This window comes from Vidua macroura, chromosome 3, assembly GCF_024509145.1.
Source record: "Vidua macroura isolate BioBank_ID:100142 chromosome 3, ASM2450914v1, whole genome shotgun sequence".
Classification (NCBI taxonomy): domain Eukaryota; kingdom Metazoa; phylum Chordata; class Aves; order Passeriformes; family Viduidae; genus Vidua; species Vidua macroura.
In genome coordinates, this window is record NC_071573.1 from 22,888,690 (window position 1) to 22,907,373 (window position 18,684).

The 18,684-nt window shown below is 36.5% G+C and overlaps 1 protein-coding gene across 7 annotated transcripts in view; it reads left to right on the forward strand.

Moving 5' to 3' along the window:
* The window catches only part of RAB3GAP2 (RAB3 GTPase activating non-catalytic protein subunit 2), a 42,904-nt gene that overhangs the window by 5,829 nt on the left and 18,391 nt on the right, over positions 1 to 18,684 (forward strand). For 2 of the 7 annotated variants that reach the window (XR_008436567.1, XM_053974721.1), the window contains exons 2-18: positions 3,084 to 3,163; positions 6,398 to 6,521; positions 7,982 to 8,063; positions 10,006 to 10,053; positions 10,155 to 10,230; positions 10,375 to 10,476; positions 11,548 to 11,647; positions 13,251 to 13,349; positions 14,150 to 14,298; positions 15,230 to 15,309; positions 15,419 to 15,508; positions 15,989 to 16,128; positions 16,772 to 16,988; positions 17,290 to 17,433; positions 17,691 to 17,773; positions 18,049 to 18,113; positions 18,506 to 18,596. Coding sequence is in view for 6 of the 7 variants with exons in the window: in XM_053974721.1 (XP_053830696.1) it covers positions 3,084 to 3,163; positions 6,398 to 6,521; positions 7,982 to 8,063; positions 10,006 to 10,053; positions 10,155 to 10,230; positions 10,375 to 10,476; positions 11,548 to 11,647; positions 13,251 to 13,349; positions 14,150 to 14,298; positions 15,230 to 15,309; positions 15,419 to 15,508; positions 15,989 to 16,128; positions 16,772 to 16,988; positions 17,290 to 17,433; positions 17,691 to 17,773; positions 18,049 to 18,113; positions 18,506 to 18,596 (1,770 nt within the window). In the remaining variant the exon portion in view is untranslated. Of the gene's footprint in view, positions 1 to 3,083; positions 3,164 to 6,397; positions 6,522 to 7,981; positions 8,064 to 10,005; positions 10,054 to 10,154; positions 10,231 to 10,374; positions 10,477 to 11,547; positions 11,648 to 13,250; positions 13,350 to 14,149; positions 14,299 to 15,229; positions 15,310 to 15,418; positions 15,509 to 15,988; positions 16,129 to 16,771; positions 16,989 to 17,289; positions 17,434 to 17,690; positions 17,774 to 18,048; positions 18,114 to 18,505; positions 18,597 to 18,684 lie in introns of those variants that run through there. The other 5 variants (XM_053974723.1, XM_053974724.1, XM_053974722.1 and 2 more) reach the window with 5 other exon arrangements.

Sequence of the window (18,684 nt, forward strand, 5' to 3'; positions counted from 1 at the left end):
GCAATCATTTCTTGCACTATTACCTAGTAATGTTTTATATTCATAAAGCATGGATGGGACTTCATTGCATGTGTCCAACTGCAGCCTCCAGTAACCTTCTGCATGGATTTGGAATGTAAATGGGAGGGCAGGAAGAAAACGTTTCAGCTGCCTGCTCCAGGTCATGGTGCTGCTGTAGAAGGAAGGGCACAGGCATTTCTCTGTGCTCAGTTGTCTATTCTGTAATTTGGGAAGTGAGTAAAAACATCTTTCATATTGAATTTGACCTGTTAAATGCCAGTTAGACATCGGTGGTCTAGATCTGTTGCTATTTTTCCTCTCTTCTCTTTTCTTGTCTTTTAAACAAAGCATGCTTATAGGTAAAAATTGTTCTTGTGGGTATTATGTTTAAAGATAAATGTGCTTAAATGAATTCTCTTATGCCTTAATACCAGTGTTGCACATGTGCAGCATTTAAACCAGCTCTTAAATTTTAAATGTGCTGATGCTATATACTTCAAATTAAAGAATTAAGTGGTTCATGTAAATCGAGTAGATGAACTTTTATTTTTGCAATCTCTATAGTAATCTCTGTTTATAAGACATCTGCTACTAGTCAGAGATAGAGTTGAATGGAAATAGAGATTTGTGCAGGAAAGTTTGATTTATTTTTAGGGTTTTTTTTTTTCCTGAAAAGGGACTGGAAAAAATGATCGTGTTGCAACTATTTAGGTCTTGCTTAGGTGTTGGTCACTAGATAATGTGTTACGTTCCACAGTTGCTAGTTCCGATCTGTAATGTTACTAAAGGAAATGATGGGGGATTTTTTAAATCTTTATCATAACAGAACTTGGACCCTGTGGACTTAGACTTTGACTTGACTAACCGCCTCAAATGCTGGTGGGTGGGAAAGGCTGTGCAAGCTGGCAGCCTCCATGGAATAGTTTATAAATCTTTGGCACAGGTGAATAACTGGTGCTTTGAGTTATTTTGACAGTGTCTCCTCTGTCCATTGTTCCAGGGATTGTTGTCTGTTGTTTAATGCCTTGCTTCACTATTCATTGCATAGGTGAAAAATCAAAATAATAAGAATGATATGAATAAGAAAACTACTTTAATTTTATTTCTTCTTAAAATAAGAAACAATGTGCAGAAGAAGGGCAAGATGGATGCAAGCCTTGAGAAATACATACGATGGCACATTCTGGGCTGATCTATCCAATGTGGAGGATGGATATGAAGGAGCAGGCTTGTAAATGCTTGTAAGCTGGAGAGGGTGCTGGCTTTGCAGAGCAGGCCACACACAGTTCCAAAAGATATCTGCAGTTTCGTCAGTGGAATGGTGACTCACCATTACATCATTTTCCCATCTTTTTTTATTTATCTAGTATCATCCCAGCATGATGACAACTACCACAAAATTGTGGCTATTCACAGAGGCAGCAAGAATCCTCACAGCTGCAGTTTTATGTTGTGGGTGTTCAGTCTCGGAATTGAAGTGGCTAAGGTTTCTTGGGAAGGTTGGTCTGCTCTGTGCTGCAGGGAAGACATTGGCCCCAGCTGTGTTTCTTAGATATGGTTCTGTTTCTCTCTGGACCATGGCACATGGATAGATTTCTTTCCTCCACGAATTTTATAGGAAGGGGTTTTTTAAAAAATCTTTTTAGATAATAAAATGCAAACAGAAGTAGAGTTTTATTAGCTATCTTAATCTAAACATTGATGTTAGCTACTGTTTTATTCTTGTGGTTACTATATTTAACAGTATTTACCATAATTTTCCTTTGTCTGTTTGTACACTGCAAAAATTTTCAACCTCAAATGCAAGATGAGACTGTGACCCTTGGAGGCTTGTTGCTTATATAGTGATGTCTGAAATAGCTGTGCAGTTATATTTACTTGGCTTGCCCATTTTGCAGATGGTACAGACTTCTCCATTTTACAGAGGTAAAATGGAGTGGGCATTATGTCTTCTACATCCTCCTAAAATACCTTCTTGACAGCATTGGGGAAAAGTTTATGTCTAAAATGAAAATATTTTTTCAAAAGGTTTTTGTCTTCATTAACCATACAGAAGATTTAAAATCTACCTATACAAAGAGATTACAGATTTCTGTTTTGTTGTTCAGCCTTTCCTTGCGTGATGGTAACAGAACTATGAGTTTTTAGAACTCGTTTTTAGAACAAACATTTTTAGAACAAATAAAATTGTTCTTGATACAAACCTTCCTGTCTGTACTGTTTGGCCCTCCAAAATGGCAGAATCTTGCTTGCTTAGAACTAAATTTAAACTCGTTTGAGACAATATGCTTAAACTTCTTCTTAAGGTCAAATTTGCCACGACAACAGTTAATGGAAAAGCTTGAAAGAAATCCTTGGAAAACTCTTGGAGTCAGTATTACTGCTTCAGATTCCACTCTAGTGTATTCTTGGATGGAAGCAGTCCTTGGCTTCTCTACTGAACTACAATGATGTTTGTTGATTTATTGAGGGTCCCAGGGGTGGTAGTGTCTGAGAATTGTACATCTGCTACTACTAAATGTCTGTAATGGCTTTTCAATTTATTTCAAGTTCTGTATTTTTAGGTGAAAAAAAGAACTTCCACATTCACTCTTACGACTAAAGATTAATCTCTGTTTTCTCAGGTGTTTGTGGTATTTTTTGAGCTTGTGGTTACTCTGAGGTTTCTGAATGACATAATTGAAACTGATCAGTGTCTCATTAGTTTTCCTCTTTGTTGTCATGCAAAGATGTGAATGACCAAGATCCTTGTGCTCATTTTCTCATCAGAGGCCAAACCTTCAGCTTTTGTTTTTCTGGTGGGATCTACATTATTCTGGGCTCAGATGTTTTGTGGTCACAGATGAATTTCCCTGTACCCTTGTTCCCTTTTGTATTTTGGGTACATCTCCTCTTAGTATTCTTCCATACTGTCAGAAATGGAAGTAAATAAAATACAGAAAAAGAAGAAACTTCAGGATTCTTTCAGCAGAATTCCTTTAGTATCTGTCATAAAAAAAGTTGTAATGCATTAGTAGGGAAAGTGAAATGATAATTTTGTTGCCTATGCTGTACTCCTGTGACAAGTCTTTTTTCACTTAAAGCAGGCAAATCAACAAGCTGGGAAGATGGTGGCTGGGGAGCCTGGGATGAGGCAGAATTACATGAACCTGTAAGTTCATATGTATGTATGTTTGTATACATATATATATTTATTGCTAACTTCCCTATTATAGAAGACTTTTCCATTAGTTTGTGCATGTGGTGTTTTGGTTTTTTCCTCCTGTGTAACTGTCACCTGGGCAAGAAAGGTCTTGATTTGTGTTTTAAATGTGACTGCTTGTTTGTCCCTTGTTCCTGTAGTTTTTTTCTAAATATAAATTGGATGTTACCTATTATAATAATTGCTGATATGCTTGTGTTCTGTAGGGCTTTTCTCACCAAAGTATACACACATCTTCCTGTGCTGCTGCACCCTGGGGGCATCCTTTTTGTGCTGTAGCCAGTCAGAAACAGTAGGGCATGGCAGTGAATAATGAATTAATATAAATCAAAAAATCCTAAATAATGAATTACTGGAATTAAGTAGATGATAGATATCTTCATAAGGATCACTAATGCTCCTTTTATGTTGTGATGTGTGGATGGTGCTGCAGGAGGGTTTAAACTACCTATGTGGGATGGAACAGCACAATTGCTCTTTAAAAGGGGAAAAACATTCCTCTGCACAGCTTGTTCAACTGAGAGTAGCAGGGCTAGTCTGTTAATTGTTTGTAAGGCTGAGCCTTCCAACTGCCAGCTGACTTGATGAGATGTCAGTGAGGCTTGTAGAAATCCTTTGCACCTGAATGAATCATCTCAACAGAATTACTTGATTAATTCCCTCTAAGAGCTCTGAGGAATCCAGACCTCATCTCACTAACAAACCCTTTCTCTGCCATCTTTTTCTCAGTGTGTAAGAAGGATGCCCAAGTGTTGGACAGTATCCTTGTGACTATCCAGCAGAGAAACAGATTTTTCAGCTGAGGTGACAGACAAATTGAAATGAGCATGATGTCTCCTAGAGATGAATCACTGACACTGTCAGGAATGACTGGGTATAAAACCTTTTAAATAGGATGGGTACTCAGCTGCACTCTAATTGTCATGAAATGAGTGTGTTTCTCAAGCCACATCTTTGTTAGATGTACTGTAAAGTTTATAACTTCCTGAATGAGTGGAACAAATACTTGGTTTTCTACTTTTGTTATAATGTGATAGAACTAGCAGGCATTTCTAAATTGAAATAGTTCAATTTTTCACTCTTTCCTTTAAAATGTCACACTTTTGTGCCAGGTGGTTCACATCATTCTTGCATCCTTTACTTGCATGTTTTCCTCTGAAGTTACCGGTGATTCCAGGCCAAACTTCTGAAAGGGTTTGCTGTCATACACAGCAAAGAGGTTGTTTTGTGTAGGAGCATTATCAATACAGGAGTCTGTGTGTCTGAACACACAGCGAAGTGAGTGTGTGAGAATTATTGGTAAAATATAGCAATCAATTCCCTTGTTAAAGCTTTTAACTCTTAATTTGCATTATAGCTGTGGAAGATTCATTGTTTCTTGGAATTACTTGTGCCCTGGACAAGTATCTATTTCATGGAACATAGCAATTTCTGAGAAAACTAAAATTGAAAATTAAAAAAGCATTGAAAATGAAAAAAAAATTCTGTTTTTTATAAGGTTTCCTTATATGGATCTGATTAGTTGTTTTGTAGGAATGATGATATCTTTTCTTAAATGCAGATTTTAATAATTCTGTCTTTCACCTTTAAGTTTGTTTTGACAAGTTCCGTGCTTTTCCTGTTTTAACCCTTAACTTGTCTTTTTAGCTAATATTAGATAGTCATGTATTATGTCTTCGTATTTCAAGTTCTTTGTTCAGGCTAACAGATAATTTTAAATTTTCTGCCTGGAATGCTGTTGTAATTCCTTTTAATCTTCTGACAAGTCTTTAATTTTTGTTTCTTTTTCCTCAGTCTGAAAATCATGACATTAAAAATTAATATAAGGCTTTTCTTTGGCTTTTGCTTATGTGTTTTTGCACATGACACATTTATCTCTGCCATGAGGAGTTAAAATTGTCACAAGTATCTCAGATAACTTCATTGCCTTTTTGTAAAGTCTTGAGAACTGCCAGTAAATAGGGGAAAATTGTTGCTAAAAAATTTGGCATCCATCAACAGACAAAAATCACATGAAAATAAGTTCTCTTACTCAAATTAGGAGCGTGTGTGGACAACAGTAGTTAACAATTTTTGTAGTGTGCTAATGTAGACTTTATCATGGATACACAGCATATTTCTATGTGTACAGTGACCGTTTTTATGGTGCAAGGAAATAAATACAATGAATAGCTGATTAAGAGCATGACATGCAAATTCTTCCTACAGTTCGATGTTTATTTTTCTGCTGGGAGTAAATGGGCAGATTTTCAAGTGGATGCAACTTTACTGTAACAGAATAAATTGAATGAATCAGAAAATGATCACACTGAAGTTGTTTTTTTTATTTGTGCATAGCTGCTTTGAGATATTAAGGATGGAGTAATATTTTGCAGAGCTAAGAGGAGGTAGGGTTGGATATGGAAGTGCAAATGGACTCTGTGGACAAGGGAAGCGTGTTGCTGTGATGTGATTGGATAAGAAGATGGATCTAACTAACCAGGAGTATGAACTCTGAGACTTTGCAGCAGTTCACTCCAAGGCTGTTACTTCCTGACTTTGAACTATGATTAGCAGGAGCTACTTTGTTGGTGCCACAATAAAATATTTGGCTTGTTGCCCCAAGGAAAAAAGATATAATTTTTTTGCTCTTATATATGAGGATGGTATCTAAATTTTTACTTACGCATCTTGATACCTTTAAAACTTGGCACTATGTAGTTTGGAATTGTTTCATTGTGAAACTATTTTGTGGAAAGGCACATGATACCTGTTGCCATGTGAATACCAGCTTAGTTACCTTCTTCATAGGTGCATGTATTTGCTTAATGCTGGTCAATGTACGAGCCTGGATAAATTCTTCATTTTGAGTATGGATTGTAATGAGAATAACTAAAGAGATTCTCTCCACTTTCTAACCAATGATTTTAAAACTGTAGATCTCATTCTCCTAGTGTCTCTTTAAAAGGAGATGATTTTGAGTAGAGCTGGTGATGAGTACTTCTTTGTTTTCTGTTTTGTAAACACATAGAATTAGTGCAAGGCTGATGCATTTCTCAGAGCTTTTCATGCAAGTTGGAGCTGAAGTGATGTGGTCAGTAATAAAAAGTCCATTCAGCACTGCTATGGAGGGCAAGCCAGATTGTTCTCATTGGTCTTGCAAGTTCTGCTGTGTCTAAAAATTGTTGCATACATTGACTAAAGCTTTACCTGTAGGAAGAAGAGGAATCTAATACCAAGAACCAGCGAAATTACTGGCTCCAGGACTGTGTGTTGTCCTTGTCACCAACCAATGACCTGATGGTAATAGCTAATGAACAGAAAGCAGTCTTTCTAGTGCGTGAGTATCCGTTCCACTGAGCGTTTATGCCAGGACACTTGATAGTAACCAGAGCAAAATTTGTTTGCCCCACTCCTATCTGTTTATCCCCCAAGTCATACCTTCAAGAATTTTGAAGTATATTATAGTACACATCATGCATTTTCTAGGTGCTGCTTGTCAAATAAGTTGCTTTGCCTTTACTTCTCAGTTGTGTTTTGACCTTTTGGAAACTATTTTGTCACATAAAATGCATACATGTTATAACTACTGAGTTGTTTTAAAATGCTCAGAGATACTGACATTAATTTTTCTCAGTAAGAATCCCTTAAAAAATTACCTAAGCCAGTATCACTCTTGGAAAGGAGTATTAATGTGAATTTTCTTGAAATTCAACCTTTGATAGAAAATTCTTGAATATCATCTTGAACAATAGGTGGCTTTGTATTTTACTCTAAAGTAGGGCTCTGGAAGCTTTTAAAGGTGTCACTGCAAATTTATGAACACTGATCAGCATGCTGCTGTTTATAGATGTGCTGTTGTTTGGGGTTCTGGTCTTTTGCAGTGAGTGACATGTGAGGAAGATGAAGGGAAACATCCTGATATGGGAGCTATTATGGCATTTTAAAACAAAAAATCAGTGTTGAAACTCAGATTTGCATAATTGGGCAGATTTTATTGAGTTGTACTGCTTTGTCATTCCCTGCAAAGCTGCCTATTCCAAACCTGCTGTAGACCAGTTGCTAATTTGTCATCAAAATTGGAAAAACAGCAGTACTCCTCATGAAGTTTTTACTGGATCGAGCATAAAGGAGTGATTTAAATTTCTGGAGAACTGCCTCTGATGAACTTCACAGTGACAACTGTCCCCCACTGGGCAGAAGTGTCCCTGCGCATCAGGTTTTAGGTGTCAGACAAATAGCACACAACACTAATTTAGTTTTGGTTATCCATTGACACCTGGGAGATGATTCAACAATCAAATGCCAGCTGTAACAGCACCCTGTGAATAACAAAGTATGGTGTCTTCTAACCTTGAATTATGATGCAATGATTAAAGATTGTCAGATTTAATATGGGGTACTTATGTTCTTTTTGGCAGTTAAAACTAAAATTTTCTATTTGTTTTAGCTTGTGTTCAGTAGTGTCCCCAGAAGTTTTTCTTTGCTTAGTACTTTCCTAAGGATCACTGTTTCCTGAATTGAACCTATAAAAATTTGATGGATTACTGTATAAATATTTTTCAACAAAACAAAGTTATTTCAAAATTTTAGTGTCTTATTCCATGTAAATTTTTAAGAAAACATATGAGTCCTTTAGAAAACACTTTTTACTTTTATGCTCTTCAAGGTTTGTAATTGACACTTAATCTAAGCGTGGTAGGATGTATTGTACTAAAGAGAAAAATTAAAACTAGAGCTACATTTGTGAAATGCAAAACATTGGGGTTTTATAGATGGTGTCTTTATTCTTCATGGCAGCTAAATGGAAGCACAGTGACAAGGGAAAGGAAGAAATGCAATATGCTGTTGGCTGGAGTGGCTCTCTGAATGTTGAAGAAGGGTAAGTGTTGAAATGCAGCTGTGATTTAAGATGTTATTTTCATGTTTAGCATTTAGTAATCTGCTTTTTACTTGTACTCTTTTTCCTTTCATCTGAGTGCTTTTGTGGTTTTATGTGTATTAGCATTGGAAACAAATACAGTAACATGGCTCATGAGAAACAGTATCTGCAAAGCTCACTCCTGTGTATTGTGTAGTATCACAGAACAAGTTCTTGCAAATTAAAAGAATGGTTCTCTGCAAATCAGTGTATTTGTGTGTACTTTAGACATGCTTTTTATAAATTCTTGTTCTAGAAGGAAAAAAAGTACTCTTGAAAAATCTTTTATAGTAGATGAAATTTTCTTAGGGAATGTTGCAATTGGAAATATATGAAGTTGTTCTAGAAATACTTCTCTTCATTTTCCAAACCTCATTCAAACAAGCACAGTCACCTCTCTGATCAAAATATAGTTTTGGGCTCTAAGTCACTTAGGGACTTGGAAAATTTGCTTCGGTCATACATTTGGTATTTATACAATATTTTTGCTTCATCTATCTTCAAATAACCAGACAGATGCTTTTTTGAATCTCCATATGGAATAAGATTTTGCACTTTGCTGTTACATTTGCAGCCTTGAGTTGCTGTCTGCTTTGAACATACTCCCTGATGCCTTCTACCTTCTGTTTGTTGCAGGAGGTGTTGACTTCATCAGCTTCTCTCCAATCTGTGAAAATCATAATCTTTTTATAAAACTGCTGTTGCTATGTGTTTGAAATTACCCTGACATCTTTTGTTAAAAAAAAATAAAATTCTGTTTGAGGGTTTGTTTCTTACTACTGTTACAGCCCTGAGGGATGCTACCCTATGAAACAGGTAGCTCTGTTTAGATAGGGACACTTATATTCAATACATTTTGATTTATCATTCTGTGGAGGCATTAATATGTTAATTACTGTCGAATTGTCACAAGAGTTGACTGGTTTTGGTTGGTTTTTTGGTCTTTTTTTTTTCTTTTTCCAAAGTTGCCTTCAACTGAGAATGTTCTGTGGTGGCTAAGCTTTGCTGTTGCAAGATGAGATGTCACTGAGATATTTAATGTTGCTTTGAGGATTTAATGAAATTGCAACTCATCTTGACCTTGCATTTAGAAAGCTTTCTGTCTCTACTTGACTACCATGCTTATTTAACCATACTTTGGGAAATGAAGGTGACCTGAAATGTATATATATACATATATATAAATAAAATTAAAATAAACAGTACTGCTGGCATTTATGCTTCAAGTGCTGTTTGGGATGTCATCTTGACTTCTATGCTGTCTTATAAAACCTTTGTACTGCTTCTGTTTCCCTAGACAGTGTAAAATTTTGTATCATGGTAACAGTTAAATAACCTCTGATTTGAGATATTGAGGCCTGTTCATCTGCTTGCCTTCTGCATGCTTTGCCTGTCATTGGGCATGCTCAATTATTACATTAACTGGGAAGACCATATTCAAATGCTGTCAAATTATAAGGCACTGAAATGCAGTGGATATAAAATCTACCTAGTTGCATATTTCAAAAATTTATTTTGATATGTATGGTTCAGTTAGCTCTTAAAAAAAAAACAAAGTGTTTTTTTTATGACAGATCATTATAGATCAGAAGAAATAATTTACCTTTAGGCACATGAAATTCAGCTTGAATCTGTTGAGCAGTAGTGACAGAATAATCATTCTGTGATTTATGAAAGACAGCATTAACAAGGTACAAAAAGTCTGTTTGGGCACTCTTGAACTTGTAATTGAAGATGTCTTTAAAATGAAGGGACTTTTTTTGATTCTAACTGTGAATTTGATACATGGTGTGCTGCATTAATAAATCATTAAAACTTTCAAAGTGCTGACATGGCAAGATTTCTTGCATGAAGTAAAATTTCACAACAAGGGAAACCACTAATTTTGTATTTCTGTTTCTAGTGAATGCGTGAGTAGCGTATTGTGCGTTCCACTGGCAAGTCAGAAGAGGTAAGGATGTATATGCATCACTAATGTCCTTACATGACACTTTTCTGTGTCTGGCTTAGAGTGGGATTTTTTTTTAACTTGAATGTATCTTTGTGAAACAGGAGCTCCACAGGCCGCCCTGACTGGACGTGCATCGTGGTTGGCTTCACCTCTGGCTACGTTCGGTTTTACACCGAGGTGCGTTTCTCAGCAGGGCAGGAAAAGGGAGCTCTTGGCATAAACATCTGGGTGTTTTCAACTTTGGTCCCTGCAGATTGTGCTTTTTGCCTTCCCCAAGAAAAGGGACTGAAATGTTCATGCTTCTTATCCTTTCTTTTCTAGAGTGGAGTACTGCTTCTTGCACAGCTTTTGAATGAAGATCCTGTCCTACAGCTAAAGTGCAGGACCTATGAAATTCCCAGGCATCCTGGTGTCACAGAACAGGTTTTGTCAGATTATTTCAAAAGCGAAGTGCCGATGTTATGGGGTATGGAAGGGAGTCTTCTCTGTGAATCCTCTGTGTCCTTTACCAGTTTTTGATGGGATGGACAATTCCTTAGAACAAGAGACCCTTGATTTCTTGTTCTAGATGTATTCATGCCTGTACAGTTTGAGGATTCAGAATGTCTTTTGGAGTGTTAGTGATATCGATTTGTTTTATTTTTCTCTGTTTGCAAAGATTAATTCATTTCATTCATTTTCTATTTATTAATTTATGTGCAAAAAAACATCATAATGCACTGATGAAGGGAAAAAATGTATCTTGACAGGTGCCAAGAGCTATTCATACTCATTCTTAAGAACTTATCTTAGTTATTTCACAAAGAAGATAGCTGGAAATTAAAATAAAATTTATAGGGCTAGGTGCCTCCATGTCATTATGAGTATTTCCTGTAGAGAAGGCTCTGCAGAACTCAGACTATTTAGTAAAGAAGGCAGCTTTCTTTGCTTTTGACTGAGTTGGCAAGCTTTATGTGGAAAATGAACAGAATCACAAAAAATTTCCAAGTTTGCTTTGTACAAATACATGATTTAGTGTGACATTTTTGGGATCAGTTTTGAAATACAGAAGCATTAAGGAATATGACTCTTGACTATGTATCACCAGATTAACGTTTATGTGCCCAAGTGGTAATTCAGGCAGGCATTAATTGAGTTTCATAATTTGGCTTTCTAAAACTGTGATATTTACATTCTAGATGAATTTGTTTTTCTGTCGCCTTCAAAAGCTGCTGTAACTTATGTAAGCCATAAGATATATAAAGCAAACAAAGAGGTTATTAAAAGAAGATGAAAATAGAAAACTATGATTAAAATAGAAAACACTTTTGGGAGAGTTTAATACTGAATTTCTGTAGTTTTGCCTTAGTCTGTTGCCTGTGGCTTGTTCAATATTAACTCTCTGGATGTAATCCTCATCTTTGTGTAGTTAATAGTATAAAAAGCCAGAAAATAAGCTGTTCTAACAGTAGCAGTGATCTATTTTTTGTCTCCTTTTTGTCATTTTTTCCCCAGAATGAGGAACTAAGTATCTTGTACCCAGCAGCAATTGTGACAATTGATGGCTTCAGCCTCTTCCAGTCCCTTCGTGCATGTCGCAATCAGGTAGCAAGAGGTATGTGTAAAGGGAAATGCTTATTTTTTAATCTGTTAATAGTTCTTTATTTTTTAGCAAATTTGCTTAGATTAAATATAAAATCAGGGTGGAATTTAGATCTTCCTTGCTTGTTCATCAATACATTGACACCTACTGCATTCAGGGATGTTTCTTCCTTTACAGAAAATGTTCCCAGAGCCCAGATTGTCCAAGTAGTATTGACTGTCTTCTATATGCTCACCATAATACTGTACACTGGTTTTGGCTGGGATAGAGTTAATTTTTTTGGTTTTTGTTTTTTTCTAGTAGCTGGTATGGGACTGTGTTTTGGATTTGTGATGAAAACAGCACTGATAGCATGCTGATGTTTTAGGTGGTGTGGAACAGTGCTTGCTCAGTGTCAAGGCTTTTTTTGTTTTTCACACTGCCCTGACAGTGAGCAGGCTGGGGGTTCCCAGAAACTGGGAGGGACACAGCTGGGACAGCTGACCCCAACTGACCAAAGAGATACTCTGTGCCATATGATGATACTCCTGGAAATAAAACCTGGGCAATATTTATAGTTATGGCATTTGATTTCCCAAGCAACTGTTATGTGTAATAAAGCCCTACATTCATGGAAGTAGCTAAATAACTGCCTGCTGATGTGAAATAAGAAAGAAAATTCATTATTTTGCTTTGTTTGCATGCTGTCTTTATCTCAACCTACAAGTGTTCTCATTTTTGCTCTTCTGACTCTCTTCCCCATCCCACTAAGAGTGAGTGAGTGAGCTGCTGTGTGGTGGTCAGCTGCCTGCTGGCATTAAGCCCCTGCATACTGCTGAGGTGCTTCTGAGTATGTCACTGTCTCTGGAATGTTCTTCTTCCCAAGAAAGACTTTATAGGAAGTGATAATACTGTGATGATGGCAGTGGTGGTCACTGCTATTTGTGTTCATGTCTAAGAGCTTTTCATACCTTGTTGGATTGTGCAGACTTTGATCCTGTTCCTTCAGTTCAGTGCCTGTTCATACTCTTTATTTGGAAGCAAGCTCAGTTTCCAGGGAGTGGAGGAGAATTATGTGACAGTACTGTGTGATAGATGGGACAAGGATGGTGTTGAGAAGGACTCAAAGCTTGTTGCAATATCTGCAGCTGGAGTGCTGTATCTTCCTTCATTCTTGTTCATCTATATTTCGGGTAATAGATATTTTGAAAGTGACACTCAATGGTTTAGTCTTACCACTGTTCTCACCTCCCACTGTTACGTATCTAGTGAGTGTTCTGACTTTGCAAGTAGTTGGGTGGAGAAGTTTCCACTTAAACATGCCCAAACCACAGAAATCAATTGTAGTTGCTTTTAAAAATTGTACAGTGTTATACCATAATAGCTAGTGAATACACAAAATGTATTTATGATGGAGTATCATGTGTAGTTCTATTCAGTTAATTTTTTAAAATGTTTTAATTTGATAATGGTGAGTATTTCAAAAAGCCATTTTAACAGATGTTCCAATGCATGTTAACTTAAAACTAAGTTATTTTCTGTCTTCAGATTGCATCAGGTGTTTTTTTTTTCCTCTGTGCTATGCTTTCTCTTTGACTCAGTAGAAATTTTTGTGTGCTTTATTGACTTTTGTCAGCTGCAGCATCTGGCAATGAGAATGTTCAACCTCCACCATTAGCTTATAAGAAATGGGGTTTGCAAGATGTGGATACAATTGTTGACCATGCCAGTATTGGTAAGCATTTCTGTTTAATTTCAAGTATTTTAAAAAATGAAATTAATGTTTTTATGCAGTTAAATTCTGGTTGAGAGCACTTAGTGATACTGGTTGGATAGAAATACATAGTGAGAGAAGGCTGTCACAGTGAATAATCTCATTAACCACTATAAAAAATATTTTTGATTTTCTTTTCTGGTCTGATTAAGTCTTCCCTCTTACAGCTGTAGCTGTCTTGTTTTTTGTTGCTTGGTAAGAAACAGCTGAGAGAGACCAGATCAGATGTGGTTATTTCCATTTCTGTCAGAACTGTCTGGCAGGCAGGTTAAGACTGGTATGGGTCTTTCCTGATTCTAACACATAAGGAAAATTAAATTTGAGATGCTTCCTTTCCAAAAAGGACAAATTGACTCATAGGGTCTCAAAGACTTTTACCCTTCAGGAATTTTCAGAAGCCTCAGTTCTTGTGCATATCTGACAGACAGTAAGCTTAATTTTTCTTCCACCCTTTCTACAAAGGCAACTAAGAGGTCAGAAGGCTGCTGTCAAGGCAGGTGAAGTGAGTTTGGTACGTGTATTTTTGCTGCTGAACTCTGCTGGATTTTTTTTCTTCTGAACAAACCAGATGTGCTTTATAATTAACCCAAGTCCATTAGGTTATTTCTGCCATGTTGTTTGGCATTTCTGTGGTTAAAGCTGTTCCTTTCCCCTGAATGCTGGCTGGTCAGTCAAAAAGGCAAGAATATATTTATGCTTTTAGAGCAATTGCATGCCTCTGTTCTGAATGTGTAAGACATTCACTTTAATGTTTTTGTTAGGCATCATGACACTGTGTCCTTTTGATCAAATGAAGACTGCCTCCAATATAGGAGGATATAATGCAGCTATAAAAAACAGTCCACCTGCCATGTCCCAATATGTTACTGTTGGAGCCAATCCTTTCACTGGGTTCTTTTTTGCCCTGGAGGTATGTACTACAAAGCTGACTCACTGAAACTTTTAATAATTTATCTTTTTTGCTGTATGAGTATTTCTGAAGTATTCTTATGTTCATTTTATGTTGACGTTTCCCCTTCTTGATCTTCTGGAACTGGAGTGATTTGGAGTGGATGTGATAGTAGTGTCTAGCATGGGTTCCTGCGACTGAGAAATTTTATTTTCTATCTTGAGTGTGATAAGTAATTTTTTAAAATTTGTTCATTTATTGCAAAGTAATGTTTTTGAAAAATTATGTTGGTATTGTGTAAACATGCATCTTAGGGATATGTGGAGGTCTTTAGTATTTGATTCAACACAACCTGAGTACATTGTAGTGATTTCTTGTAGGAGAAAAACTGCAATTTGTGCTTAACTGTAGCATATTTACATCAACTTCTATTGTATGGGAAAAAAAGGATGTCAGTGTAGCTGTGTCTTTACATTCAGACCCTATGTGTCTGCTGTCCTTACCACGATTGAAAGTTAATTGAAAATGCTAGATTTGGAATTTTGGGTTTTCTACTTGCTTTCCAACAGGTTTGTGAAAAAACTGCTTATGTTGATATTTATAAGGACGCCAAAGCCATACCCCAGCCAGCTCTCTATCAGAGATGATACACAGGGTTTTTTTAACTTCTGTTGCAGACAAACATACTGAACTGTCAGTGACTTGCAGGAGGATTTTGAAATGGCAAAGAGATGTCAGAATGGCTTTTCTGGGGGCAATGAATTAAAATTTTGCAGTCTTAAAGCTATGCTTTCTGAGCTGAAAGTCCATAGGAGGCCTGAAAAACTATTCTGCAGTTGCGTTTAGTGTAAGAACTATTTCTTGGCTTTCTAGAGATTTTGTTGCTTCATTTCAAGGTGGTTCATAGCTGACTATTTCTTGTCTTTCTAAACACTTTATTCCTGTATTTCAGGGTAGCTCACAGCCACTGTTGTCTCATGTTGCCTTAGCAGTTGCAAGCAAACTGACTTCAGCATTATTTAATGCTGCCAGGTAAAAAATTTTTTTTTTAATTTTTTTTTTTTTTTAGTTGTAGCTGCATAATATTTTGAATATTTTTAGGACCATTAGTGTAATTCTTGTTATGTTCTTCTGTTGCAAGTGGCTGGCTTGGTTGGAAGAGTAAACATGAAGAAGAACCTGTCCAAAAACAGAAACCAAAAGTGGAACCTGCAACCCCATTGGCAGTGAGGTAAGTTGTTTTTTTTTTTTTTTTTCACTGACAGTTGCTTTGGATGTCTTGTGTTTTTAATTATTTAAATTATCTTGAAAGGTGTATAACTGATGAACATGTGACTTTAAGCAGTGATAGTAGTTTGCAGGTCATTTGTTTTAAGCTTTTTTTCATTTCAGTTTATCTTTCTGGACAAATAATTATTGATCTTTCCCTTCCAGTGCATGGGTTCATTGTTACTGTACAGTCACTGCCTGACACTGCATGACAAAGCAGTTGCTTATCCTACTTTCTGAACTTTGCTTTTTCAGTAGGACTTAGGCAGAGCTATGATATATCTTGGTAGACAGAACAAGAACTTTTTTTATTATTTGCTCTTAATTTTTCCCATACCTTCTGTTACCTGAAAAAAGGAAGTCCTAATCCTTGGAAGAAAAGCTAAGTATTCTGAAGAAAAGGATGTGTCTAGTGGCTTTGCTTCATTATTATTTTTTTTAGGTTTGGACTTCCTGACTCCCGGCGCCATGGTGAAAGGATATGTCTTTCTCCATGTAACACTTTGGCAGCAGTAACAGATGAATTTGGAAGGGTTATTTTGCTGGATGTTACAAGAGGACTTGCAGTTCGCATGTGGAAAGGTATGATAGTGGTATTAATGTAGCAAATAATAGTCTTCAGAGCACTGGGGCATCTTATGTTCAGACTTAGAATTCCAAGAATTTTAGTACATTGCCGCATTACAAACCAAAGTCAGGTGTAATATTAAGTCCATAAGGGTATTTTTGTAAATCCATGGAATACTTATATGGCCTACAGTTAAAATTTGATCTGTTTGGTTTGTATTTTTTTGGAAGAGCTTTAGTGCTATTCCTCAAGGTTCTTTCTCTTGATAAGCTTTAGTACCATCTTTAATTTTGCTGAGAAGATAAACTTTGAAAAGTCGCTAAGACATACAGCTTGTTAGATTCTCATTTCATCATGATTGGCTGTACAACAAGGGCAGCCTCAATTTCTTGCACTGGTGTAATGTCCAGAGTACTGACCTGATGAGTTTTGAGGTGTTTTTATATCTTCTTCTGAAGAATTTCTTCCTCCCCAGAGCTTTGCCAAAGGCTGCGTTTGGCCACTCTCTGATGGGCCCTGTTCCAAGTCAATGGACTGGAGTTCTTTACAGGAGTCAAGAGTTGCACAATTTGAAACAAAGCTTAAGATTACAGCTTGATGTGCTAATTCTGTATTAATTTCTGCACACTAGTGACCTTCTGTCTTCTCTTTATAAAGGATACCGTGATGCAGAAGTTGGTTGGATACAGACTGTAGAGGACCTTCAGGAGAGGGAAACTGAGAAGATGGATTCTTCTCCTTTTGGGAATGCACAGGGTCCAAGCAGGGTAGCTCAGTTCCTTGTGATCTATGCTCCAAGAAGAGGCATTCTGGAAGTGTGGAGCACGCAGCAAGGACCTCGGGTTGGAGCCTTCAATGTGGGGAAACACTGCAGGTAAGAAACAGGTAGCAGGTAGGCATGGTGGCTGTGCTGCTGCAATAAAGTGATATATAGTTATGCCAGGGGTAAAAGTGCTAGTGGTGCTGGCAAGCACTTCCTGTGCTGCCCAGTGTTTCCACTGAATGCAGCTTGTTGTTCTAGAGGTGGGGACTTCATCATATTTCATCACTCTATAGTCTTTTCTGATAAAGGTGTTTAGCAGTTCTTAAACCTTAGCTTCATAAAACTTGTTGCCTCTTTATTTTGTTTGTGGACAGGGTAGGTTGCTAATTTTAGCAAATTTTTGAAATTTCAGGTTGTTGTATCCTGGTTATAAAATAATGGGTCTAAACAATGTGACCAGTCAGGGATGGCAGCCCCAGACTTACCAGATCTGCCTTGTTGATCCAGTTTCTGGAAGTGTAAAAACTGTCCATGTACCTTTCCATTTATCACTGAGGTAAGAACGTTTTATGTTCTGTATCAGTAAATTAATTTCATTATTGTTTTTGGAAACAATTGGAGACAGTATTTCTGGTGTTCCTTTTCAAGCTGAATAGCACTCTGTAATATTCTCATTGGTTTGTATGGATTAACATATTTTTTATTATTGGAATGTTACCTTAAAGTAGCATAAATAATTTAAAAAATACAGTTTTATTGAATTATTACTTTTAGTTCTCTTCACTCATACAATTAAAAATTCTTTTCCTTCAGTGATAAAAAGAGTGAACGAGCAAAAGATATGCATCTAGTGAAGAAGTTAAATGCTTTACTCAAAGCTAAAACCTCAGATCCAGGTAGGTTCTCTTGTATAATTTCTTAAGATTGTGTTATCAAAGAGTTTTTGAATTATCTGTGTTGTAAGTGTACAACCAGAAGTACAATTGTGGTGCATTCTGACAGCTGTATGTGCTATGATCTTTAAGTACCTCGGGGTTTATGTTTATTTTGTTACATTTTCCTCAAGCTTATTTTGGCAGCCATATGCACCTTAACTGTGGTGCAGATTGATTTACTCTTCAGAAGGCATTTGAGAAATATGAATTGAAATTGTGATTGTCTTTGTTTGCAGATTTAATTGAAGCTGAAGCAAAGGAATTAATACTTGATATCAAATATCCTGCTACAAAAAAACAGGTAAACATTTAGAGTATACTTTAATATTAGAAAAAAATTACTGCATTAGCAGGGTGCTAAATCTTTCAAAATAAGTTGTTTTTTTTTTTTTCCTAGAATTACTTGAAGCAAATAATTGAGCTGTGTAGAATTTCTGTGTGTTTTTTCTGGGTAGTTTTTTTACGCCTTATTGACTAGAATGAACTTTAACTTGTGACTTTCCCAAGGCATTGTCTGTGAATAACAAAAAGAGAGAAGACCTTTCTGTAGGAACAAATTATGCCACAAGTATATGTGCAGGTGAAATACAGATGAAAAATTGTGGTCAAAGTTGTGTTATTGTTGGCTGAACTTGCATGTTTTTACAGTGAGATTAAGTGAATGTTTAATTCTCTTGGCTATCTGCTTAACAGGCTTTGGAAAGTATATTGACAAGTGAACGCGTGCCACTTTCATCTCTCACAAACATCACTCAGACATTAATGGATAATTTAAAAAAACAGGGTAGGTGGATATTGATTTTGCAGATATAGAGAAGCATTTGCATTTTGTCTGCAGTGCTGTAAGACTGTTGTAGAAATGTTCTGTTCCA